Source organism: Antechinus flavipes, chromosome 1 (genome assembly GCF_016432865.1).
Source record: "Antechinus flavipes isolate AdamAnt ecotype Samford, QLD, Australia chromosome 1, AdamAnt_v2, whole genome shotgun sequence".
Classification (NCBI taxonomy): Eukaryota; Metazoa; Chordata; class Mammalia; order Dasyuromorphia; family Dasyuridae; genus Antechinus; species Antechinus flavipes.
The window spans coordinates 123684962-123712350 of NC_067398.1; the positions used below are offsets into that span (position 1 = coordinate 123684962).

Genomic DNA, 27389 nt, shown 5'->3' on the forward strand with positions numbered 1-27389 from the left:
AGTAATTTTCCATGAAGTCAACCATTCTCAATGGATAGTACTAACAACTGAAAAGAAAGCTATACAACAATCTTTGGATAGATCCAAAGGACTGGAAGGATGTATTTCCTACTTACTTTGGCTCAGAGGGAACTTTGATATTTCTGGGAGGTAGACTTGGAACTGGTGGTTGTGTTGGGTAAGAGGCTGGAAGGGCTGGTTGAGCCGAAGGATGTGCTGGTGGAGGAGGTGGAGGTAATGTGGTCACAGAATAAGGCACTGTTCCTTTGTTGGAAACTGAAATGCAAACAACAACAAAAAAGAATTAAGACAGATTTTTAAAACATAGATTTAGATCTGGAAGGGAATTTATAGATAATCTCATCTAGTCTGATCTCATCAATATCCATGAGGATATAAATTTAGAAAGGTGAAGTGACTTGCTGAAGGTTACAGGTGGTAAGAATCAGAGCTGAGATCTGAACCACCAACCTGACTCTAAATACAGTGCTTTTTTTGTATCATCCTGACTCATGAGGACTGATTACTTTTTTATGTATGAAAATAAGGATTTTTAACATAGACCTACAAAGAAATACTTTTCCAGATCATACTACTTTTGATTTTGCTTCAAATTGTCCTGCTTCCCAATTTACCAAACCCCCTCAACTCCTATGATCTGTAACTTTACTCAACTTGTGACACACACACACACAGGGGTGGTCTTACCCTTCATCTTTTCTTGCACATAGTTTCCCTTCCACAATCTTTAAATTAAATTCCTGTATCAGACCACAACTTTTTGTCTCTTCATCTCTCTATTTTACCCATCCTAAACTTTTCTTCCTCCTTAGCAATTTCTGCTCAACCTGCTAGGAAAACCTCTGTTTTCCTAGTTGCTAATCTCACATCTGGATGCTTTAGCTGGATTCCTTTTCCTTTTGTCTTATTCTGTTTAAGTCTTTCCAAATTCCAGCCTTGGATTACTCTTACTTTGGACTTTTTCTAGTCCTTCCCAAGTAATACAGAACACATCTTGGGAAGAAGTCATGCAAGTGGGTTGGCTGATTTCACTATAAATTTATGCTATCCAATCTGACTTTCTCTCTTGCTGCTACATGACAAGTATTTTTATTCCTTCCTTATTGCCTTCTTATTTCTCAAAGTAACTATTCAAAACTTTCTCTTCTCTCAAGTCACTTACACTATTCCTTCAGTTAAAAAGTAAGGTCATTCTTCAGAACTCACCTCTCCTGTTCAATTTCATAATTCAAGACACCTCTGTATCTGTACCACCTCACCCAACATTTTTTCCTTCTTTCCCTAATCTTAGAAGATGAGGTGGCCCTTTTTTGCCAATACTAACTCTTCTATTTGTCCTTGTGATGATTATCTTTCCCCCTTCTATAATTCCCCCTCTTCCTAATTTTCTCTTTTTATTGCCTCCTTGTCTACAGATGTATTTCCAGTTTTACAAACAAATCTTTATTTGATTCAATCATTCCTTTAAGCTGTTCTCCCTTTCACAGCTAAACTCCTATAAAAATTATTTTTGTTGCCTGTACTTTCTTTCCTTTAGCTCACTTTGCAAATCCTTTGTAATCTTGCTTCCAAACCTACTAAAGTTGCCAGTGATCTCTTTATCAATAAACTTCAGTCTTCATCATTTTTGATCCTTACAACATTTCATACTACTAAACACTCAATTCTTCTAGAAACTATCATTTACTTTATTTTCATGATACTGCTCTGTTGTGGTTACCTTCCAATCTGTTTGATTAATCTTGCCCCCATGTACTAATGTACCCCATGAATCTGTTCTGATATTTCTTCTTTTTCTCATCTGATCTTAGTCATCTCATCAACTCCCATGGATTTTACTATCATCTCTGTGTAGAGATCACCTAAATCTACTTCTCTAACTCTCATCTCTCTTCTAAGCTCCAGACCTGCATCTTCAATTTCTGCTTTCCCCCAAACCTAGTCTTCTTCCTAAGTTCTTTTTTTCGTTAAGAACACTACCATTTCCTCAGCCACCCAGTTTTGCAACTGAATTATTTTCTACTCTTCTTTCTCTCTCACTTTACATATGCATTGGAATGTTTTTCTTGGCAATTATACCTTTTTAATATCTCTCACATCCTTTACTTTATTTCTACTCATATGATATCCACTCTAAGTGTAGCCCTCATCATCTCTGTCTATGGACTATGTCAATCAGTTATCTTCTGATTGGTTTCCTTACATCCAATCTTTCCTCACTCCAAATCAGTCAGCTACCAAAGGGATTTTTCTAAGGCAGATTTCTCACTTTTTCTATAACAGTAGCCTCAAGGACTCCTTGGTGATAAAATACAAATTCTTTTGTTTGGCTGAAACTCTTCAAAGTCTGGCTCCAGCTTATTCTTCTAGGCTGATTATAATTATTCCACCTCATTCCAGATTTCCATTTACAGTCTTTTATTTTCTGCCTCCATAAAATTCCTTAATCTGCCCTACTGCCAATCCCCAGAATGCTATGTCTCTTTTCTTGAATTAAGTTCTTGGAACTTCAAGGTTCCTCAAGACTCAGATCAGATTCTCCCAATTGTTAGTGCCCCATCCCAGTATTTTTGTATTTGTTTTGTATATAACTTGCATTTACTTATTTGTGAATGCCCCAGTTCTTTTTTTCTACTCTCTCTGCTGCCCAATAGAATTACATTTCTATTATAGTGACTGTCCTTATTTTGTATTTGTGGCTGGCACCATGTCTGAAATGCAGAAGGTATATAGTAAAATGCTTTTTGATTAGATTATTCTAAAGATTTCTTTTGGGGCTATTCAATTTTCATTATAACATTGCATTGGAAATTATTTCCTATTTAGCACATAAATTTAGGTAATTTTTTTTCTTTTGACTACTCCTTCCAGAGTGTTTTTGTTTGTATTGTTTTGTTTTTTAGCCTTGTTATCTTATAAAACTTCATCAACTTTTTGGTAATTTTAGTCATTCTCATTTAGACCTTTGCAGTTATTTTGCTTTTCTTGATATATATAGATCAGATCCACATGTAGGAATAAATGCAAATACAGAGTAAAGTTTTATTCACTTTTTGGACAATGCTTTCTGTTTTGCCTTTAAAAAGAAAAGTCTTTTTTAGGTAATTCTGGGCATTTTCTTGGCCTTTTGTTGGCCTCAATAAAAAATTATGTCAAGGTCTTCCAAGACTGTCTGATTTTAATTTTCTTTCTCCTGCCCTCCACTTATTTAATACCTAAGACTTGCTTATATTGAGAGCTCTCACTTTTCTCACATTCGTATAGGTTTGTGCGATTTTTTTTGCAGGTTATTCTTCATCAGTGTGGCATTTTACAACTTCAAAAACTTTGTCTTATAAGAGAATTTGATTTGTGTTCTTCCTCCTTCAGAGCAATTATCAAAATGTCAAGTAAGACTGATGCTAGCATTAAAATCCTGCAGGACCATGCAGTTAATACCTCTCCATCTAGAAAATGCCTTTTATTCTGTCTTTGTATCACTCCACCATTTATTTTCTTCAATTCCAACGTAACAGAATCTTCTTCTTAATCCAATTTTGGAAAATTGTCAAAGGATTTTTGAAATTTTAATGAGATGTTACTAAATGGTTAGATAGACTATTATTTAAATACTTCTCTCATTAAGCTTGGCAGTATATACACTGAAGCCTTTTTTACAATCACAATTAACAGTGAAATTCATTTACCATGGCATACTATTTGGTCATTGTCAAACATGTCCAAGATAACATGCAAATTCATGCAAAAATATCAGATGGAAAATATCAGTCTTTTTCCCCCTATGAAAGCAGCTAGCCAAACATAATAATAGTATTTATTCTGAAAACTCAATTGTATTATAGCATTTGATAATATGACAATTGATCATTCTGCTATTTTCTAGAATGAAAATAGTATTTGAGGGGACTATAAAGAAGGGCTTAATAATAATAACAAGGGATATTCCCATCCCAGAAAGAACTTATATAGCAACAATACTATGAAATAGTTTGTGCAAATTATTCCCATTTTTACACATTAGGAATCTGAAGCTCAGGGAAGTCAAAGTTGGAATTTTAAATTAGATTTTTTGACCTAAGTCCCTTAGTTCTATCTTCTTTCTGTGTTCCCTTCAAAATAGATGAATTACTTCAGAAGAATTTGAAATAGAAGAAATATATAGTAAAGTTTTATAATTAATAAAAGGAAATTATGAAGTATGTGAATTGACACTTTCATGCACTCATAAATATTCTGGGAAGCCAGTTGCAATTATTTAAATTTGTATTTTCCATTCTGATAGTTTATTTTTTAAAGGTTATATCATTTGAGGTAAAATAAATACTGTAAGGTCAACCTGTGATAAAACTTCCCATTACTTCTCTCTACTCTTCTCATTATATCTCATTAAACAATGAGATATTGCTATAGATGTCCTATAATTTATAATTTAGCCTCTTTATTGATCCTAAGCAAAAGAATGTAACATTGTATACACAGTCCCATTATATCATAATCAAATGACAATGCACCAGTGAAATTTAGTTTATTCAGCAAAGCAGCTGAATTTCTGGTAGATAGGAACTCAGAGCTATTCTGGTGATTGGATAAGTCCACATCAGTAAGTCTACATTAGTCTACCATAGGAGTTAATCTGGGAGTTCATGGACTCCCCAGAGATCTATAAATTTTAAAGAGTCCATGAATTTAGATGGGAAAAATATATCTTCCCCTCACACATATACACACACTAACTTTTGGTTTTCTTTGCAGCCCTATGTATTTATGTTTTAATCATTTTAAAACAACATTGTGAAAAATGGTCCATAGTCTTCCCTAGATGGCAAAGCATCCTATAATACAAAAGAGGCTAGGAAACTGTTGTCTAAGGAGACCAGGGAGAGTTGACCTGAGAGATATAAAGTCACTCATTTTCAGAGAACCACAGTACTTTCCCAACTATTAGGTGGAACATTGGTTCTTTTTTTTAAGCTAGGTTCTTTTGTATCAGTGGTTAACAATGCTACCTGGTGGCTAAAGAAGCAAACAAGGGAGAAGATTCTCTCGTGCATTTTTATGTAAACATGGAGTTTTAAGGCTGTGGTCAGATTTCTGAAAATGCTAGAAATAGGGAAATAGAGATATTATACAACTGTGGGAAACTGGAGTTCAAGAAAGAAAGGGCCTAAGGAAAAATAATGAAAGGATTTGATATAAAAGATCAGAGCTAAAAAAGAAAGGATGAATTGAGCCAAAAATGGAAATTAGAGTCAATAGTCTTTATGAAAATAGTAATTGATAGAGAGCAAAAGGTCCTAGGGAGTTAAGGTTAGGGTTTAAGGACAGATGGCACTTGTGGAACTTGATCCTTTCTCTAGGTGAGAGAGAAGTTAAGAGGAGAGGGAGTTCAGGAATGTTTAGATATCAGAAACTGAGTAACTAATTAGTCAATTAATTCTGGATTCAGGTGGTTTGAGGGATTCTGGTTTTGATAGGGAATGTCAGGCACAAGGAATTACCTGGCTTCCCATAAGGATTGGGGTTAATATTCTTTTCCACTCAAATTGACTTTTGTATTCTAAGTAGCCAAGAATGGGGTGTGCTGATGATGAGGAAGAGGTGGGATAGAAAACAAGAATAAGGTCTGAGGTTTCAGTTCCCAAGTAAAAGTTTAAAAAAGTACAATTTCCTTTTTTTTTACTTTGCTGGATAGAAGCAAGAGATATTTTCAGTATAGTATTATTAATCAATTGATTGATCATTGGTTTGTAGTACTTAGATGATAGTTCTAAAGCTAGAAAGAGACCACAAAGCCCATCTACTTCAAGCCCCCCTTGTTTTACCAAAATCAAACAGGTAATAAGCTTTAGAGGCAGAATAATCAATTTATTAGCATTTATTAAACACCTAATATGTGACAGAAACTGTACTAGACACTATAACTCACACTCAAAGCTTAGGTATCTGCCTAAGAGTCTTATTGGTAGAGAGAAAGCTCACTCAATGTCCCTCTAGGGTTTCTACTAGGAGAGAGGAAGAACTCCAGTGGTTCAGATGCTGGAAGGGAGACAAAAGTCTTAGGGAAGAAGTAAACATTTAGAGAAGCTATGAAATTGCATGTACTCTTGAAGCTGGAAAACAGAATCTCATCTCTCCTGAGATCTCCTGAACCCCTCCCCTCATGCAAGCAGGAAGCTGTGGGTAGTGATTACCCAATCACCATCTCCACCAATGGGGAGAGTATTGTCTAGATCCTGAACCCCAGCTTGACTAAAGGCATGGCTCTAGAAAAATTATCATTGCACCAAAGGCTGTGGAGTGTGTTCTCTTTGAGTCAGTTATAACTTTCCCTGCTTTGGACCATAGCTACAACTTCCCTTGCCCATTTTCTTTTTCCTTTCTTTTTTTTTTTTTTTTTTTAATAATATTCAAAATACGTACAAAGATAGTTTTCGACATTCATCCTTGCAAAACCTTGTGTTCCAATTTTTTTTCCTTCCCTTTCCCTTTTTTCCTCTAGACAGCAAGTAATTCAGTATAAATTAAATATGTGGAATTTTAAAAAATATATTTCCACATTTATCATATTGCACAAGAAAAATAAAAATCAAAAGGGAAAAAAAAACCAAGAAAGAAAAACAACAACAAAAAAGGTGAAAATACTATGTTGTGATCCACATTCTTTCTCTTTGTTGTGATCCACATTCTCTCTTTGTTTGCAGGTGCCTTGCTCATTTTCTCACCAACTTTTGGGAAATTTCATTTGATTTAGCTAGGTCTTCTAGTTACTCTTTCAGTAAATAGGCCTCAAAACTCAGATCATATCTTAGATCACACCCTCATTTCTCTCCACTTCTAGACCCTACACATTCATTTAATTAACCTGAAATAAATTGAAAACAAAGCCCCTTTCTCCCTAGAGGTTAGAATTATGAAAGGAACTCTATTTTAGAGAACCTGGGTGAATTTACTATATCTTCTTCATCCCTTTTCCCTTCTCCTCCCCTAAATGGAGAGAAGAGACTGATTAAATAAATAGGACTTTGTTAGATTAAATATAGGAGTTTAATTTAAAAGTAACTGATTCAGTCATAAAAAATATTACTGGTCCCAAATAAGAATTTTGAAAAGATACATTCTCTTATTCCTTTGCAGTGGTGGGGGTAGTGGGCAATGATTTTTAGGTGTGGAACATTGCATATATTGTTAGATTTCTTTCAATGTATTGATCTGTTTTGCTGATTTTTTGTCCTTCTGTATTAATTTTTTTTTAAATAAAAGATGACTCAAAGATAGGTGGCAGTGGTGTTGTAAAGAGCAGAGGAAGTGGGGAAAGGGAAATTTAGGCAACATAAAAGCAAAATATTCATAAAATTGTATTTAAAAGAACAAGAGTCTAATTTGAAATGTTGTCCTTAGATACAACTGACATATTCAGAAGAACAATTCACCTTCACTTAGCATGCGACTAGCTATATTGCCATAGATGGGTAGCAAGAATTTAATTTTTATTATAGTAATTCCTCATTTATTCAAAATGTTGCTAATTATATTAATTCAGCTGTCTGGAACACAGGCTTTCTCCTCCTTTCCCAACCTTCTAATTTGTTGCTTCTTCTCTGTTGTGGAGATAAAAGTTAGATAAATACATTTTCTAAAACAGTATTTAAAACAAGAGTGCCTAATATCTGAACTCAAGGATATTAATTCTTAATTAGCTTTTAAAAAATAAGTATATGAAACTGAGGGCATGGACTTTATGACATTTATTATGCCTGGAAGTGTTCGTTTCCTTCCTTTTAGTCTTCTTGACTATGTTCCAAGTAGCCAAGGTCATTGAAGGACTAGTGGTTTCTGAGTAACAGAGTAGTATCCTAAATGGAAAGTGTTTAGGGAAGATATGTCACAGTTGTGGATGACATCTATACATAATGAAGAGAACTGTTCTTTTAATTAAAAAAAGACTCTCTAATTGATCTAATCCAATTGATCCGATTTAGTACAGCCTATTAACTTGGAGAAAAAAAGGGAAAGGAACAGATCTGAGAGCTATTATTAAAAAAAGATTAATAGGAGTTGTTGGCTAATTACATGTGGAAAAGTGAGGGGGGAGGGGGAGAAGTCCGTATTGAAAATAAAGTTATAGCCCTAGTTGATTAGAAGCATAGTTATTAATAGAAATAGTGAAGCTAGAAAGAGGCTGAGTTTTGGGCGGAACGTGATGAGTTAGACTTTGAAATACAGAGTTTGCAAACAAAATAGTTAACTTCCTGGAGAATGTCTGAACAATTTGTGGTCTGAAGTAAAATGAAATTAGTAGAACAATTTATATGTAAAATCAACATTCTAAAACCAAACCATTCTCATTAACACCATGATTAGTCGTGATTCTAGGGGACTGAGGATGAAGCTTGCTGCCCACTTCCTGACAGATAGATGATGCAGAAAGAAACATATCTATGGACAAGGACAGTAAGAGATTTGTTTTGTTACAAGTGTTGTGTCTTCTTTCTCTTTCTTTCTTTCCCATATAATATGGAGTCAAGCAATTAGATACCAAGTGGGTACAAAGCTACACAAGATGGTTTGGGGAAGTTAGGAGTACTTGTTGTATTCCTCCGGAGCCATCTGGGTCCAGTGGCAAGATATAGATCAGGATGTCTGGAGGTGGCCTCAAATGTTTCTTTCTTTCCTCCTTCCCTTCCCTTCTTTTCCTTTTTTCTCCCTTTCTTTCCCTTCTTTCCTTCTTCTCTTCCTCCCTCCCTCCCTTCCTTCCTCCCCTGTTTCTATAAAACTCTGATTTCATTGCTATAGGGAACTTCTTGTGATGAGACTCTCTTTACCATTTTATTTATTCTGTAGCTTGGAGTCTTATCTATCCTGCATACTGAAAAGACAGATAGCTTGCCTAGAACCACACACAACTAGTATGTATCAGAGATGGGAATAGAACTGATTCCAGGATAGCTTGCGATTTACTACACAGGTTGCCTCTCAATGTAAATGATAGCAAAGCAGATAAATTACAGGCATATTTTAAAGATATTACCCATTTAGTTCCAGACTATTGCAATAAATCTTAATAAAGCTAGTCTCCTGAATTTTTTTTTAGTTTCCCATTACACATAAAAGTTATATTTACATGATAATGTAATCTATTAAGCGTGCAATAGCTATGTCTAAAAAAAAAAGCACATACTTTAATTTAAAAACATTTTATTGTTAAAAAAAAAACACTAACCATCACCTGACCTTTCATCAAGTTATATTTTTGCTGGTAGAGAGTCTTCCCTCACTATGGATGGCAGCTGAATGATCAGGGGAGGTATTTGCTGAAGATTGGGGTGGCTGTGATAGTTTCTTAAAATAAGACAACAATGAAATTTGTTGAATTGACTCTTACTTTCAAAAGATCACAGTAGAGATGTTAATTGACCTAATTTCAACATTGTTGTATCTCAAAGAATAGAGAAGGCCAAAGAGAGAGGGATGGGGTTATGGCTTGTCAGTGGAATAGTCAAGACAGAGAACATTTATCTATTAAGTTCATTGTTTTATATGGGGTGTGATTTGTGGTGCCCCAAAGCTTTGAAAATTACCAAAATGCAACTCACAGGCATGATGTGAGCACATGCTGTTGAAAAAATGATACCAATAGACGATCAAAGAAGGTTGCCACAAACCTTCAATTTTTAAAAAACAGATTATCTGAGAAGTGCAATAAAATAAAGTATACCAGTATCATGAATTGCAGTAAACATTCTCAGTCTTGGAGTAATTGATTAAGAAACATGACTTCCTTCTCTCAGGAGACAGTTTGTACAGTGGATATTGAATGTATTGTATACCGTTAAATGGTAGGAGAAGGGAGAATCAAGGAATCAACATAGTCAAAGTGTGGGACTTCTCATCAGCTCACTTATGTCAAAAGAAAATCCAGAGCAGGGGAGCAGAATTTATATAGGAACAATTTTTTACCCCCTCAGATCAATTGCAAGAGTGACTTTTAGATTGTTTTCTAAAGGTAATGCAAATTAAAATAAGTCAAAGACCACATTATTTTGCAGTGGTAGTTAAGGAAGAAACAAAGACATAAAATGAATAAACAAAATAAGAAATAAAAACACTGAATGCAAAGAAAAAGAAATTGTGTACAAACTTTTTTTGTATCAGCTTTCATAAATCTAGGAGGGTAAATATATCAAAACTGATTTTCATTCTTCTCTTTTAATTTTATATCAGTTTAACTATCTTGCTTTGGATAACATATGGTTTAAGAAGAATCCTCCTACAAGGAGGAAAGCATAAAAATGGGTCACAACAAGGCCTAACAATTTCCTTTCTCAGATGCAGCTGAACTATAAGCTCAAGTTTAAGCTCTATTTGATATAACAAAAGGACATCTATAAGTTATGATTTGGAAGGGATAGAAAGGGAAAGATAGGAACCAGGGAAAGAAGAAAAATAAGTTGTGTACTCTCATATTTTAAACTTTAGCTCTTTCTATCAATAGCCAAGTTATTTGTTACAGGTATTTTTATATTAACTAGTAGATTATGGGACTCAAATCACTGTTTTTGAAATCTCTTATTGCTTCTATGGCTTCTGACCTTTAAGTAATTAATTGTGAACCAGTTCGTTCTTATACTACTCATACTGGGAAGCACCCAATTAATATCTCAAAGAATGGTTTCAAAAAGCTTTTTTTTTTTTTTTTTTAACTCATGGCCAACTTTTTGTGGAAAAATGCAATGTTCTCCTCTCATTTTTATTGCAACAAAACCTTGTTCCCAGAATTGTTATTCCTATGTATGATAATAAGAGTACTGGGAGAAACCAGTTTCAAATCCAGCTCTTCAACGTGTAAAGCTCCCCTAATGTATAAAGAAGTAAAATTCTTTTTTTTTTTTAGCTTGATCTCATTTTCCTTAATGTAAAATTAGAGAGTTGAATGATATGCTCTCTAAGTTTTTTTCCAGCTCTAAATTCTATGATCCTAATTCTGCTTCTGTTTGACTGTTCTCAGGATTGGACTAGAAGCTCAAATTGCATAGTTGTACAGTATTTCTGATTTTGCTATTAATTAGCTGGTGGAATGTAAGCAAGATACAAAATCAGCTTTATTTATAAAATGGAGAAAATATTTATACTACCTACCCACAGGTTCACAGTGAAAGAAAATGGAGGGGTGGCTAGTTGGTGCAGTGGATAGAGCGCCAACCCTGAAGTCAGGACCTGAGTTCAAATTTGGCCTCAGACACTTAACACTTCCTAGCTGTGTGATCCTGGGTAACTTAACCCCAATTGCCTTATTAAACAAAAAGAAGAAGAAGAGAACACAGTGAGAGAAAATGACAATAATTCTTAAAGGACTATATGCACTTTTGAAATTTCTTGTTATTTATGTATCAAGTCATTTCAGTTCACACCAACAAAAAGTACAAAAAGTACAAAAAACATGAATGTAACAGGACCTAAGGGAAATACAGAGATGAATGAAATGGCTCCCATCTTTGGGGAGTTTACAAGTTAATAGGCTATTCAACATGTAAAGGATTGCTTGCCATCTTGGGGAGGGGGTGGAGGGAGGGAGGGGAAAAATCGGAACAGAAGTGAATGCAAGGGATAATGTTGTAAAAAATTACCCTGGCATGAGTTCTATCAATAAAAAGTTATTTAAAAAAATAAAAATTAAAAACAAAAACAAAAACAAGTTAATAGGAATAAGGTTTTTACCTTTCTCGTAGCTCACAGAATATTACATTCAGAAAGGATGGAAGAAGCCATCTAATCCAGCTGTACCCAAACAAGAATCCTTCTGCAGTGTACTCAGTAAGTGACCAGTAAGTGGTCATCTAAATTTTTTTTGGAGAAGATATCCAATGAGAGGTTACCTACTGTCTCTCAATTTGGAGCAACCTATATTGGAATTCTTATATTAAGACAAAATCTTTCTTTTTGTACCACTTTTCACCAAGCAGAAAAACTCTAAAGATTCTTTTCTGTATCATTCTTTTCTATATTAGAAAACTGTCATTATGGCTCTCTTAAGTCCTTTTCTCCTATTGAGAGCTTACAGTTCTCCCAGCTAATTTCCATTTGGCATTGTTTTGAGGTATCATGGTTCTTATGAATACTCTCCAAATTATTGGTGTTATTACTAAAATGGGCTACCCAGAACTGAATGACATAATTTAAACAGATCTGAACCAGACAGAATACAATGGTATTAATACCTCATTGGTCCTGGATACTAATCCATCCTCACTTAAATCCAATTTACTTGCATATCATGGCATCAGCTCCCTGATGAGAATGAAGGACAAAAACCAAGGTAGATATTATGCCTTTCAATGTTGTTCAGTTGTTTACAGTCATAATTTCATTTGGGGTTTTCTTGGCAGAGACACTGTAGTAGTTTGCATTTCCTTCTCCAGCTCATTTTACAGATGAAGAAACTGAGGCAAATAGGATTAAGTGACTTGTCACATAGTCAGTAAGTGTTTGAAGCCAGATTTGAACTCAGAATGAGGAGACTTACTCACTCTAGGCCTGGCACTGATGAGGTGCAAGGATTGAGGACAAGCTATCCCTTCTGCAAAATGTCACAGATTCCTTGTGAAAGAATTTGCAAATCTGAAGTTTGTGGCAAAAAGGGGATTTATTTGCACTAAGAAGACAGTTTTCTTAGTGAGCAAAATCTTGTCAGGACTACTGCAAAGATGGGTTTATACTGAGAAGAAAATATCTTTATCAATGGTCAAAATCCTATTAGGACTTCTGCAAAGATGTCTGGGCATACAGTGCTAGGTATATTGGGACTGCTCTGATATTTGGCCACGAATCTCTGGATGAATCTGAGAGAGTGAGTTTCAATTCAATTCAATTCAATTCAAAATTGAATGAGATTACTTATCTTGGGAGTTTCCTTTATGGACAGGAGGGTATACCCCTCTTAGAGGAGAGTTTGAAACCCTGAATCACTCATCCCCCCACAGATTAAAGGGGACACAGTTCACATCAGGGCCTTTCCAACCCTTCTCCCCAAAAGATCTCAGTTTATATCAGTACTCTATCCCCTGTGCCATCTCAAAATAACCTAAAATTATGTTAACTTTTTCAATTATTGCCTTATGTTGAAGTTGCAATAAATACTAAAACCCCTAGATTTTTTTTCCTCCTAAAGGAAATACTCTCTTGTCATGCTTTCCAAAATTTGTATTTGAGAGATTGATATTTTAATCTAAACATAAAATGTTGCATTTGTACTGATTAAAAATGCAGTCTTCAGGACACACACAATATATCCTGCCTGCTTCCAACCAATATGGATGATTGGTGAGCCTGCTTCTGACCATACATGATGAAGGAATCCCTGTCCATACTCTTATCCCCGACTTTAGAGCTGTTTTCTTTTGATTTATTTTATGGTGACAAAAAGCCTTTAGTTGGTTGTTGAACTAGAACTGAATGTATGTATAAAAGTTTGAGCATATAAGTTCTTTCACTGCATTCAAGGAAGAATTTCTCTGAGTTTCAGGAATCTAGAGACAGCAGCTTTGACTGTCATGTACTTTTTGCAAATCTTAAAGCACTATATAAAGCTAGTTATTATTACTGCTGCTATTATTATCATCATAGCTTTGTCCTAGTCCTAAAAAAAACTGTTTAGGATGGGGAAAACTGATTATAGTCATACATTATAGTAGTACAGTAGATATTATAGTCAGATGTATTATAGTAGTACAATAGATAATATAGTCAGGAGACTTAGATTCAAGTGAACAACTCCATTCGATGGGGGAGTAACACCCCAACAAAAAGATCTTAGGTCTTTGCTAGCTTGTGGGCCATAGAAAGAGGCATAAACAGGAGAACATGAATTTTGCTGACCAAGCAACAGAGTCCCCCTCCGCCCATCCCCAGGCAAGCTTCAAGGAGCACAGATAAAATTATAAGAGGACCTTTTGTTATCGTTAATTGGACTTTCATGGCAGTCTGTCCAAGTTGAATTCTTAGCCAAATTTCTCACATTGACAAAATCATCATGACCTCACAGTTACCATATATAGTCAAAAGGTCAAGTTACGATGTCAAACCCCCAATTTATTTTTCCCCTACCAAAAAAAAAACCTATTAGTACCCCCTTCTTTACAGATTCATTGTGAACCTCCTGTTTTGTGGCATCAAGTTTCTATGGACTTGGCTTGCTCTATGATCTTTCTCCTTGTTACAGGTAACTCTTTTTAGGATTAATCTGCCAGTTAATGGCCTAATCAACACCCTCCTCCCCCAATTCCTTAGATAGGAATTTAAGCTTTCCTTAATGGCATCTTCCTCTTTGTTAATGGCTAAAACGTCCTTCTTCGAGTTTATCCCACCATCAACAGCATAATAAAATCTTTGCCTCTTGATTTGAAGATGGTCTAAGTCTACAAATTCTTTTGAGATACCTTATGACACCATCCCCAAGCCCTACTACATTTTTGAGGTCCAACACCCAATCCCACCATTTACTGGAGAATCTTGGAACCTCAATATATTTTGGGGATTTGATGCTTCTGCACCTCTATACCTCATCACATTTGCTTCTTTTTGGAACCCTAATGGACCTATGCTTTTATGAAATAATAGCATGTGAAACATGTGTTTAATAAATGTTTGTTAATATACAAAATGCTTTTCAATTATAAATTATGAAAATTTATGAAAACATAAATTACTGGCCTCTTACTCTCAAAACATACCAAGTGTAAATATAATGAGATGTTCCTAGAGTTTACAAAGCTTCCTATGCTTAGGGGAAAAGTAATTTTAACCTATACTGAAGGACTTGGATCAGTTTTCAGGCTTTCCCAATCTCCAACAGTTCCATTGATGCCTAAAACAGCATCCTGCTTAGAATACATCAGAGAATTCCATTCCCTGCCTTAAAAGAACTGTGCCTTCAACAAATTTAAATCAATGTTTATTACATACAAAGCACTGTGGAAGGTAGAGAATGAATCCCTGCCTATAAAGGCCTTCTAGTCCCCTAGACACAATGCCACATTGTGACTCTGAGAAAAGTGTGCTGGAGAAGGAGTTAGGAGAGATCCGGATACCAACTCTGTAGCTGACACATTCTTTATGAATTTCGGCAATTCATATAACCTTGACATCAGTTTTCTCATTTGTAAAATGTGCTAGAAAAAATAATATCCAAGGTCCTTTCCAACTATAATGTATGATCATTTCTTCATGGTCAAATACAAGAACTAATATTTATTTATGTCAAAGCATCTAAAAAACACAAATCATATAAACTACAGGAGAAAAAACAGTTTCTTAACAAACCTCTCAAGTACGAGCTGCAGGCTTAGTGAAAGATGAACTTCAAGTCTTATTTGAGTTTTCTTCTGTCCCAATTCAGTCATAGCTTTTATCTTTTTCAAAAGATTTGCAAAAGAGGTAGATGAGAAACATTTGAAAACCAAACTAGTGGGAAACACAGTAGTAGAGATCTATTAGGAAGAGAAATGAGTGCTTTGAATGGGGCCACAGACAGGATTTGGGCCAGCTCAGAATCTTCTATTACAACGGAAAGAGGGGTGATACTGAAACAGCATTGTACCGGCATAGATAATTAGGGCACAAGTCAGGATGGAGGGGAAAGGCAGAGATCAAAACCAATCTGATGATCAATGAGAGGAAAATAAGAAAAGGAAGTCTTTCATCTCTAGTCTGCGCTCTGCCTTTCAGGTGTTTGTAATCCTGTGATCACTGGCAGAAGTTGAGCATTCAAGGTCTACACAATGAAAGAATGCTTCATGAAATTTGCTTAGCAAAACAAAAAAACAAACAAAAAGTTTGAAAGCTTTTTCACTATTTGTATCCTTGACATGTAAATTCTGTATTTCTAAGAGTTTTCATGCATTTGGAATTCATAAGCTATTGCTTCCTCTGTTCCCCCCACCAACTTGGAATTTGGATAATTATTCAGTAATGACAAATAATATACCTATATGCTTATCTTCAGATGCTTCTCTTCCCCTTTTCCCATGTCACATATGTCAAAATAACAGGAATAAATCATAATTGATATTCTTTTGACATAAGCACAGACTCTGCAAGGAACCTCTGCTTAGCTCCTTTTGCCTAAGGAGAGGAGAACAGACAGCCTAACTATGAATTTCCTTTTCTTTTTTTTCCCCCAAATCCCTAAATGGGGCTTTTGTTCAGTAAATACAAAATTCACCTTATTATTTAAAAGCACTCCAGTAATTCACAAAGATAGCAACAAAGTTCAATTCTCTGCAAGCATATGGAACTACTCTGTACTCCAAATTCCAGTCATCCTGATAAATGTATATATAAGGTAAACTGATGACCCCATTCACAAAAATTCTTTAGGTTAATAGTGGATAAATTAAGTCAACAGATCATACAAAGATCATTTCTGTGTGGATCTGGAATGATTTTTATAATCTCTTCACTCTTAAAAGATTCATCTTTTTAATTATGTTTTATTTAGTTTGCCATCTTTGGAACCAAAATTTATATTTCTTTGGGCAGAGCACTCATAATTAAAGATGTGATACTCTGTGTGGACAGTGAGAAGAGAAGGAAAAGAAAAGGAGTTGTGTTGCCCAAGTATCAGTTCCAGTTGGGTCCCCAGTAGGGCAGCTTATACTACTATTCATGGAGGATATTGTTTGTCCTTCATTCATGAAGAGGACCATGATGACATTAGGGAGGTGATACCGTGATATGCAAGTGAATTGGATTTAAGAGTTTACAGATGAGGATCATGCCTTAAACTCTCATTGATCAGCCAACAATATGTCCCAGGCCAAACCCTACTTGGGTCATTCTTTGAACCCTGAATGACTCAGAGTGATGAATGTAAACAGAATTCTGTTTCATCTAGAAATCCTGAGGATTTTCCCAGGCCATTCCTTCCTCTTTTCTAATCTAACCTTAATCACTGATGAGATGTGGCCTCAGTCAAATTGGACCCAGCAAAAGCACAAAAAGGCCAAAGTCTCTCACTGCATCCAGGGCCATCTCCAGTCATCCCGATCTGTATCTGGCCTTTGAACCCAGATGCTGGTGACTTTACATAGGCCTCCCTCACTTCATTCTAGTTCACTCGTATGTCATCATATCACCTCCTTGATGTCCCAAGTTTACCTCAGCACTAAGTTAGCAAGTTCTGAGCACTTGAAGTCTTCTTGGAAAGGGAAATGCTGGCTAGAAAAGTGTTTTTATTGTTCAGTTCTTTCCAGTTATGTCCAGTTGTGTCTTCATGATCCCATTTAGGGTTTTTTTTTTTTAATAAAGATATCACTATGGCTTGTCATTTCCCTTTCCAGTTCATTTTACAGATGAGGAAACTGAAGCCTAGGGTCACATAGCTAGTAAGTATTTATGGGGGGGAACCCTGAAACTGTCCTGACTTTGGTGGAGGGGGGGGGAACTCTCCTTTGGGAGAGACCCACCTCAGGGAATCAAGACAAAGTGATTTCATTTGTTATCTTGGTGGGACTAGCTGCACCCTCTATTGAGTTGAATCCAGGACCACTCCTACTTAGCCTGAACTTAAGTGGTCTCATTTAGCTGGAGATATGGACCTGATATTTCTATTGAGCTGAAAATTGACTCAGGACCCACTCCCACTAAGTGGTCTCATTCAACCAGAAATCTGGGCCTGGGGGCAGTGACAACATTGAAGGAATCTCATTCAATTGAAACCCCAGTCTCATATTTTCTTATAAAAACATGCAATTTTAAAGTCATAATTTGCAGTGATTTAAAAGTAGGAATCATGCCATGCCACGAGACCTCTCTCTGACATAGCTGTCTACCAGGACCCCTGCCTGTAGTGAAGACTTTCTCTTCTCAGCCTTAACCCCTCTTTATCTCTCTGCCAGGATTTCTCCGCTAGGACCTTTATCTCTCTGTCAGGATCTTGCCACTGAAGAAGTCAGTCTCCTAGCAAAAGCTGGCTTCTTCAGTGCCCACAATAAACTTCCTTTTTGCCAGTCTAATATTTCAGATTTGTGAATTCTTTCACGTTGGACCTGCACCAACCAAAAAGGGGTTCCCACAACTCTCTGCACTGCCACTAACCACATCATTTGGTTCCCTGACCTCATCAATTGGTTCACTAACCTCATCAGTATCAGAAGCTAGATTTGAACTCAGAAGTTCCTGATTCTAGAGAAAGAATCAAGGATAACTCCTAAGTTGGTAAGTGACTAGGAGAATGGTGGTGTGCTCAAGAGAAAAAGGAAAGGAAGGATTTAGGGGAAAAAATGAGTTGTTCTAGACATGTTAAGTTTAAGATACCTATGGGACTTCTAGATCTGGCTGGCTAGATTTGCCAGTTTAGGAGGTAGTTGGTGATGTAGGGCTATCTCTTGAGAGAGATGAGAGGTAATGATTGTACCCCTGGGAGCTAAGAGTATAGAGGGACAAAAGAAGAATACGTAGACTGGAGTTATGATCTACACCCGACAAGGAGGGGACATAAGGGATGTCCTAAGAAGTAACAATCACATAGTACAAGAACCAGGAGAGAGCAAGATCATGCAAACTAGGGATGAAAGAGTGTCCAGGAGAAAGAAGTCATCAGTGGTGCAAAGGAGGTTGTGAAAAATGTTGTAAAGAGTCACGAGGGATAAAGAATGAAAAAAAAAAAAACCTTTAGATTTAGCAACGAAGAGAATTATGGATAATTGGAGAAAGTAATTTCACTCAAGTAGTTCAGATAGGAGACAAATTTTAGGGGAATGAGAAGACACTAAGAGGTGAAAAAGGAGAGTCAATGACCATAGTCAACTTTTCTTAGATTTCCCAAAATTACCTTGTATCAGTTTTCAACATGTCAGATAAGAATATTTCATTTAGGTCTAATGCTCCCAACAGTATCTGACACATAATAGATACAGCCAATTTTGTTGGCTGATTGAATTTGTCTGTATACATATCGATATGATATATGTAAAGAATATACTAATAATCTGGATTTTTCAGTTATCATTTTCTCAGCAAACTCTGACTTGTGAATCAGTCTTTCAATGCAACTTAAAATGATCAATCAATTCTTGACATTCTCCTATGTACTTAACGAGTAAAGTTAATTAAAGATTGCAGAACCTGTTCCCATCACAAAATTCTGTCCTATCCACAAATAATGACCCCCTTATTTGAAACAATCACTTAAGAATTGTTTCCACAGGACTGAAGAACATCCATATTATTCTGTACTTGTCAGCTTGTGGTGAGAAACTTAAGTCCTGGGAATGATTGTATTATGAGCCACCTTCCCTTACCTTTCCATTTATGATTTGTGTATGACACTTCTACCTTTCCTTTGACAGGTGGAAGTCTCTTGCCTAGGGGAACTTCCAGTTTGGAAACTGTATTCCTTACTTTGAAAGTGATTAATTAACTCACTACTTAATCTGAATCTAGGCTTGTTTTATGCAGCTCCAGTTATTCACAGTGTAGAGATCAAGGACAATAAAATTCTACTAATAAAGGGAAGAGGGATATAAACTGATAGTTCACGGGGAGAGAACAGTTAAGTAAAGATTTTTTTTCTTCAACCTAGGAGATATCTGGTAATTCTTTTTGGCATCATGGAAGGATCCAGGACATTAGAAGATAATGCTTTCTTGGCAGAATGTTGGACCATGGGCGTGAAGCATTGCATATAAAGTATATGGTCTGAACTGAGTCTAAATCCTTATTTGCTGTGTGATTCTGGGTTAATCCCTTACCTTCTGTTTGCCACAGTTTCCTAAAGGGTAGTATGGGTTGTTGTGAGGATAAAAGGTGATATTTTTGCAAAATGCTTTGCCCCCAACTTTAAAGTGATATAAAGTGAGATAAAAGGTTTAATGATCTCTAAGGTGGGGCAGACAGGTGGTACAGTGGATAAAGTGCTGGGTCCGGGGTCAAGAACACCTTTGTTCAAATCTGGCCTCAGATGTATGACTCTGGATAAATCATTAATGTTCTTCATTTATAAAATGAGCCATAGAAGGAAATGGCAAAGTATCTTTTGTCACTTATCTTTTTTGGCACTATAATATCTTTGTCAGGAAAACCCTAAATGGGGTCAGGAAGAGTCAGACACAATTGAAAAACAACTGGGAAAAAATGTTCCAATTTGTATGGATCATAATTGGTACAAAAAGGGATAATACATTTGAAATACATAAATAGGAAATAAGTCTGAAAACTAAGTTCATGAAATTTTGTCAGACTTGAAGTAATAGGATAAGGAACTTGGTCTTTTTTTTCCTAGAAGCAATAGGAAGCTACTGAAAGGTTTTGGGCAGGGAAATCATATAGTTACATTTGTGCCCTAGGAATATTATTTTGATGGAAATATAAATTGGAAAGGAGAAATAATAGAAAGGGGAGAAAAAATTAGTTTTGTTCAATCAAGAGATAAGAGCTTTTAAAAGAGCTCTTTTTCAAAGAAAGAGGGCAATGGCTTCCAAACATCTTTGTGAGGGATTATATTTATTTCTCTAAGGTAAAGTCTGCTAGTAAATTACAGAGGACCTGGAACCTCCATCAATTGACATGAAAACCAGTCTCTTTCAATATAGTGAATTCATGTTTATCTTCAAATAAATTATCCATTTTGAGGAACATTTTCATCTGATTTTTTCACCCAACACTAATGATTTCTCTTATTACGCAGCATACTTCTAAATTTGTTTTCTTTCTTTCCTTTAAAAGGAATTTATTATTCTATTTTCACTTCCTTTGAAAGGACTTTATTCTAAGAACATCAAAGTAGCAACATGTTGATGGGCTGATCAATGAAGATCAGACATGTTAAAAATTTTAATTGTCTATTGACTATGGGATGATAACAACAAATTCATGAGTCTAAAAGCAAATTGCTTCTGCTAAAACAAGGATCATAAAAATGTAGCAAATTATAGTACATTCTAAAGACAAACAGTGGTTTGGGGATCATTGGCTGGTTTGACAGCTTCCCTTTACTGATCTTATCATGAGATGATGTTAATATAAAAGAGCCCACATTTTGCTATTTTGTGACCTCCTGATTACCAACCAAGGGAAGAAAAATAGTACTTCAAGGTGAAAATTTTGGAATTTCCTCACAGGGAGGCATGGGGATCTTAAGATTCTTTCCAGTTTAACAGTTCTACAATTCATGCTGGCTCCTAAAACCAACTCATTTAGCTAGAGGAAGTAGACGCATGTGTAGAAACCAAAGAAAGTTTCAGCTGAAAAGATTTTTCAACTCAAAAAGATATAAAAATCTTCTCAGCCACCTTTGCCAAAGCAAAAAGAACATAGACATTGGACAATTTCCTAACTTTTAACTTCTCGGCCATCAATTATTCTATTGTAAGAGGGAAGTTTTGATAGCATCATACATTTTTTACAGAGTGGCACTAGACAATTACCTTATTTGCCTTCCGAAGCACCACCCATTCTCCTCCCTCCCCCTTATCCCCCATCTCTAAGTGTTAGAGGGTTTAAATTGGTTTCTGTTTTTATTTTTTTTCCCCCTAGTCCTCAGATGCACTAACAAGCTTACTGCTTCTTTGGGCTCTTTTGTACCTTATTTACCCTTCTTGCTCTTAGGAACAACAGTCCTTTGACAAGATCTGTGAATTTCAAAGAATCATAGGATCTTTTCAGGGCTGAAAATTTCCTTGGATCAGGAGTTTTTGATCTGAAGTCCATGAATTTATTTAAAAAAAAATACTTCAACAATTACATTTCAGTATAATTGGTTTCCTTGATCATCCTATGTACTTTATGTTATATATTTTAAAACACTATTCAGAGGAACTCATTGTAATATAAGAGGTTAAGAATCCTTCGCTTTATGAGTTGTCTAGTCTAACTACACCAACAGATGGAACAAGTCTGTACGTTTGATCTTTGCATCCAGGATCCAATATTTTTCCCACATATTTCAACTGTTTGAACCTGGACAAGATATTTAACCTCTGTTTTGGCTCAGTTTCCTCATCTGCAAAATGGGGATAATAACAGCACTTACATCCCAGAGTTGTTAGGAAGATCAACTGAGATCATATTTGTAAAGGACTTAAGTACAGTGCCTGGAACAACTAGGTTATTAAGGCATGCTTGTTTCCTACCTTCTATAATGCTGTTATTTTTTTGAATAAATGTTAACTTAAAAGCAGACTAGCATAGTGCTGAAAGCCTCAGACAAATACCAGTTGTGTGACCCCAGTCAAGTCACTTTAAGACTCAGGTGTCCCAGGCAACTTTCTAAAATAACAAATTGCAAAGCTGTGGCTAAGTTGTATTGATAGGGGTTACTGGTTGTGAATTACCCATCCCCCAAAAAGCATGGGTTGGCTTTAACATTTAGTAACAAAGATTCTTTGACAATTCTACTTTAGTACACAAACTTAAATTGTACAGATCTTTGCACAATTAAGGAATCGTTTTGGTAAACTCAAACGATTTCCTCCCCAGGAAGTTCTGCAAATTTATCAGTTGCTTCCCTGAAAACCTTTTATCTCCCAATCTGACAATATTGTCTAGCACAGAAACCCCGTCAGGTTTTATGAAGAACGTTCTTTCATGGTTCTAAAGTCATATCTATGTGTATACATATATGTGTGTGTGTATTATAATTGTACCAGGTTGCTCAAAATTCTGCCTTAGGACAAGTGTGCAGCCTCAGTAGCTAGAAGTTGCAGAAACAACCACTTCCTACTTCACCCATGGTATGGTGGTTTGCAGAGAGCAGCTCTTGCTCAGCTTTTCCATCTCAAATACTGGAGAGCTTTTCCTTTCAGGTTTCCTAATTATACACTGTTTGATAGTTCAGTTGTTTCAGCCATGTTTATGATCCCATTTGGGGTTTTTCTTGGCAAAGATATTGGAATGGTTTCTTCTCCAGTTCATTTTGGGTTAAATGAGTCACTCAGCTATTAAGTATCTGAGGTTAGATTTGAACTCATGAAGAAGTCTTCCTAGGTCTGGTACTTTATACACTGTGCCACCTAGCTGTCCATGTACATGATAGCTACTGGTCAATAAAAGGAAGTTATCACAAGTGCTGTTGACTGAAAGACACTGTTGTAAAAGTGGGTGGTAGTGGAAGAAACAAGAAACACTTTGTTAAATTAATATTAATTTCTAAACAGCAAGGGTGCAAATAAACCTACAGAGCTATCAGCTACTTGAATTGAAAAAGAACCTAGACATTATCTTGTCCTAGCCTCAGTTATAGCTCAGCTAAAACTAAAAATTTCTTTTGAAGAAATGCCTTCTGTAAGGCTATATTTAGATGAAACCAAACAGCTTTCTTATGCATTTTAGGCTCGATAATAGTTTCCTGATAAGTCACTAAACAACATATTAGGCCTTATTTATATTTTAGCAACACAACATCTTTCTTGCACCCTATATAGGAAATTTAATAAACTTTGACATTTTCTTAGCTTCATTTTGCCACTTACCAAAAATCAGAACAAAATGTACAGAAATAAGTAAAGAACGAACAATAACAAATGAAAATGGTGATATTTCTTTTACAAATGCAGGTCAACTCCTATGCAAGCAAGAGTCTCATAGAATTGCCTAGAACACTGACAGATTAAGTGACTTATCCAAACTTATGTAGTCACTATTACGTCTTAGATCTTCCTGGCTTCAAGGCCAAATCTCTATCCACTAGGGCACACTACTTCATAGCAACAACAGACAACAACTACCACCAACTGATGAAGTTCCCAGTACCAGAAAAGACTATTTAGTTAATAATCTAGTTGTTCTGGACTAGTGGTACAACCCTGAAGTTTGAGTCTTGAGAACAAGAGACTATATGATATCAGGAAGAGGAAGACGAAGAGGGTTTTTTTCTTATTTTACTTGGACAAAATTTTGAAACTGATGATATTTCCTATCTTCCTTTCTGTTTCTAAAATCACCCTGCCTAGATGAACCTTTCAGATTACTTTAGCCCCCTCCCCTTACCTACACCACTTTAAAAGTCTCCTAAATTTTCTAAGCAGCAAAGTTATTTATTTCCCCTCCTACCTTCTTTCCTAGAGAAACTTTACTCAATTGTGCTATTTGAAGAAAGGAAGAAATTGAACAAAGTCACATTAATATATAAATGTGCTTTCTCTCAGACATATACTTTTAAAATGAAGCTGTTGGTTAACCCCAATTCTCTAATTAGTAAAAATAACTGGAAATGAAAAAAAAAAAAAAACAATCCCCAATGTGGGGAAATATTTTTGGTCCAGAGAGTACAGAAAAGGCAGGTCACTCCCATCTTGGTTTCAGTGTCTAGAGTTAACTTGCCTAATGTGTTTCTGCTAATCATAGCTTCTCCCAATCTTGAAATTTATTTAATTTCAATTCAGATCAACAAAGAGTTTCAAGTTCCTACTAAGTGCAAGACATTGAAAATACAGAAATAAAGAAGAATCATATTCTCTGTCTTCATGGAGCTTACAACCTATTTGGGGCCTGAGAAGGAGGGCTGACATTGAGAGCATACAGTGGAGGGTGTTATCCACATTTTATCTTGGATCCTGAGCAGATCCCTTAGAACTTCTAAGTCCCAGAGTTCCAAAGGCACTACAGCAGAGGTCCTTAATGAGTCTGTGTGTGATGGATTCCTTTGGCACTCTGGTGAAACCTATGGACCCTTTCTCCATTTTCTATGGAATCCTTCTACCAAAAAAATGTTTTAAATGCATAAAGTAATAAGCATAGAATTACCAAAGAAAGCAATTATATTGAAAAATAGTTACACTTTTTTTTTTTTTATAAAAGTTGACAGATCTAAGTTAAGAATCCCTGCATTAGAGGACTTCGTCCAAGGTTTCACAGATGGGAAGCATATTTCTAAGGCTGCTAGGTTAATACTAGTTCATTTTCTAGTCCATCATAGTTATCATGTATCAAAACTTTATTACTTAGATGCAAAATAAATACTAACAGTTAGCTGGTTTGAGGAAAGAAGGAGAGAAAAGTTTCTGGCACTTAATTGGCTATAGAACTGGCAACTTAATATGCAGAACATCCTGGGTCTGTGCCAACCACTTCAGTGCAATTTGGTTTAAAAAGCCATTCTTGAACAAATTATTGTTCATGAATGTATTCTAACACTGTTGTGCTGTGAGAAATGATGAAAGGGATAATTTCAGAAAAAATATGGGAAAACTTCTATGAATTGATATAAAGTGAAATAGTAGAACCAGGAGAATAGTTTATATAATAATGGCAATATTGTGAAGACTTAACAATGATCAATACAATCAATAAAATGATCCATTAGAGTTTTAAAGGACTTAGGAAATGGGTTATCCACCTCCAGATAGAGAAATAATGGACTCAGTATATAATTTGAAATGTAATTTTTTTCTTTCTTCCTTTCTTCCTTCCTTTCTCTTTCTCATAGCTAATGTGGGATTTTATTTTGTATGCCTATACATTTTTATAATCCTTTTTGTTTTTAATGAGTACAGGAAGGGGAGACAAAAGGAAAATAATTTGGAATTGAAAATAAAATTAATTTTAAAAAGAGCATATCATTTGCTAATTATGATTGCCTGATGGCAATGTTTGAGCCAAAACTAATAATTTCTGAGATTCAGGCATAGTCCTCAGCTGATGGACATGGAGATTGTGGAGTTTTACTATTTCTGTATTTTATAAGTACATCAATAATATAATAGAAGATGAGGTCCTCGGGATTCATTTTTAGAAGTCAGAAAGACTAGGAACTTCATAAGATATGCTCTGTCAAAAGATACCAAGAAATGTTCTTCCATCTAGGTTGAGGCAAAAACTAGACAAATCTTTTTCTCCTTCCCTCCTTCCCTCCCTCTTTCCTTCCTCTCTCCTTCACTTCTTTCCTTCCTCTCTCCTTCACTTCTTTCCTTCCTCTCTCCTTCACTTCTTTCCTTCCTTTCTCCTTCCTTCCCTCCTTCCTTCCCATCTACCTACATTGTTGCTGTTATTGTGTGCTCAAGAAAAGAGGCTTTTCTTTTCAGTTCATTTTTCAATTGCTTCTGACGTTGTGACTACATTTTGGATTTTTCAAGTGATTTTCTTCAGCTACTTTTTCAGCTCCTTTTGCTCATGAAAAAGATATCCTTTACTGAAAAAGATTTGGCCGACTCAGAGAAGAAAGCTCTGTACCAATTGGTCTGCTTCAAGTACAGGAGGGACATCTTTAAGAACCAATGTTTACGATTACTCTTCAGGATCTGAATTGGATGGAACCTGACTGAAGTCAGGGTTTGGTATAGCCTGAGGTTTAAGTGAGGGATTCCAGATTCGGGAGTTTAAGGAACAAGACTGCCCAGTTGGTTATAATTCTGAGAGGAAGGCTGCAACAACACTAGAAAAAAATCCAATGCATATGTGATTTGTTCCTTCTGGCTACTTTCAAGATCCTCTTTGTTGCTAAAAATAAGATTCGATAGCTGAATTTCTAGGTGAGCTGGATGTAGTCTTTATTGGTATTAAGTGAGACTAGTGGCACAGTGGATAGAACCAGTTCCAATTTGACTTTGCACACTTAGTAGATGTGTTTCTCTGTGTGTGTCATTTATCCTTTTCTGTCTCAATTTCCTCAACTCCAAAATAATAGCACCTACTTCTAAAAATCATTGTGAGGATTAAATAATATCTGTAAAAAGTGCTCAATAGGACACCTAGCAAAACTGGGTGCTTAATAAATGTTTATTCTTTTTCCCTTCCTTTCCCTTCATGTCGTCTATTGATTTTTGCTCTTCCTTTTAAATTAAATAATTTAGAAGGTTTTTTTTGTATGATCCAGCAAAATGTAAGCTCCCTGAAGGAGTATTTAGTTATTTTTATCTATTCAGTGCCTAGTATATAACAGACATTAAACAATCACTTGTTGAGTTGAATTTAATAAGGTTCCAAATGCCAGGGCATAAGAAGTAGTTGAGGACTTACCTATCCAAGATACTAATTTTTATAGTAAAAAAGTACCTGATTCCAAAAATTCAAATACTAAGTACCAAATGACATGTTTCTTCTGCTGTACTTCATCCCCTGGGATGAGGTTAATAAGGTAGGGGTGAGTGTGAGTTCAGTCTGAGGACTTTGGAGTATATTTTTTTGGGAACTCATATGCCTGGTCAAAATTCTCTGCTAAGTCTACCCACTCTAACCACTGCCTAAATTTTTGAGTCCCTGTGTTTCTCATAACTAGAAAAAGAAGCTGATATAACTCAAACAAATATGGCATTCTATCATCAAAAGACTATGGAGCATAGAAAGTCTGATTGACTGCTTCTTTCCCACTGTTATGCTGGACAAATACATCTAGTTCCTACTCCTATTAAGTCTGTGATTCAGAACTACTCATTAACTCA

General features: G+C 35.7%; 1 protein-coding gene across 2 annotated transcripts in view; it reads right to left on the reverse strand.

Moving 5' to 3' along the window:
- The window catches only part of FYB1 (FYN binding protein 1), a 115861-nt gene that overhangs the window by 61327 nt on the left and 27145 nt on the right, over positions 1–27389 (reverse strand). For both annotated transcript variants that reach the window (XM_051990196.1, XM_051990206.1), the window contains exon 2: positions 117–276. In XM_051990196.1, coding sequence (XP_051846156.1) covers positions 117–276 — 160 coding nt within the window. The remainder of the gene's footprint in view (positions 1–116; positions 277–27389) is intronic.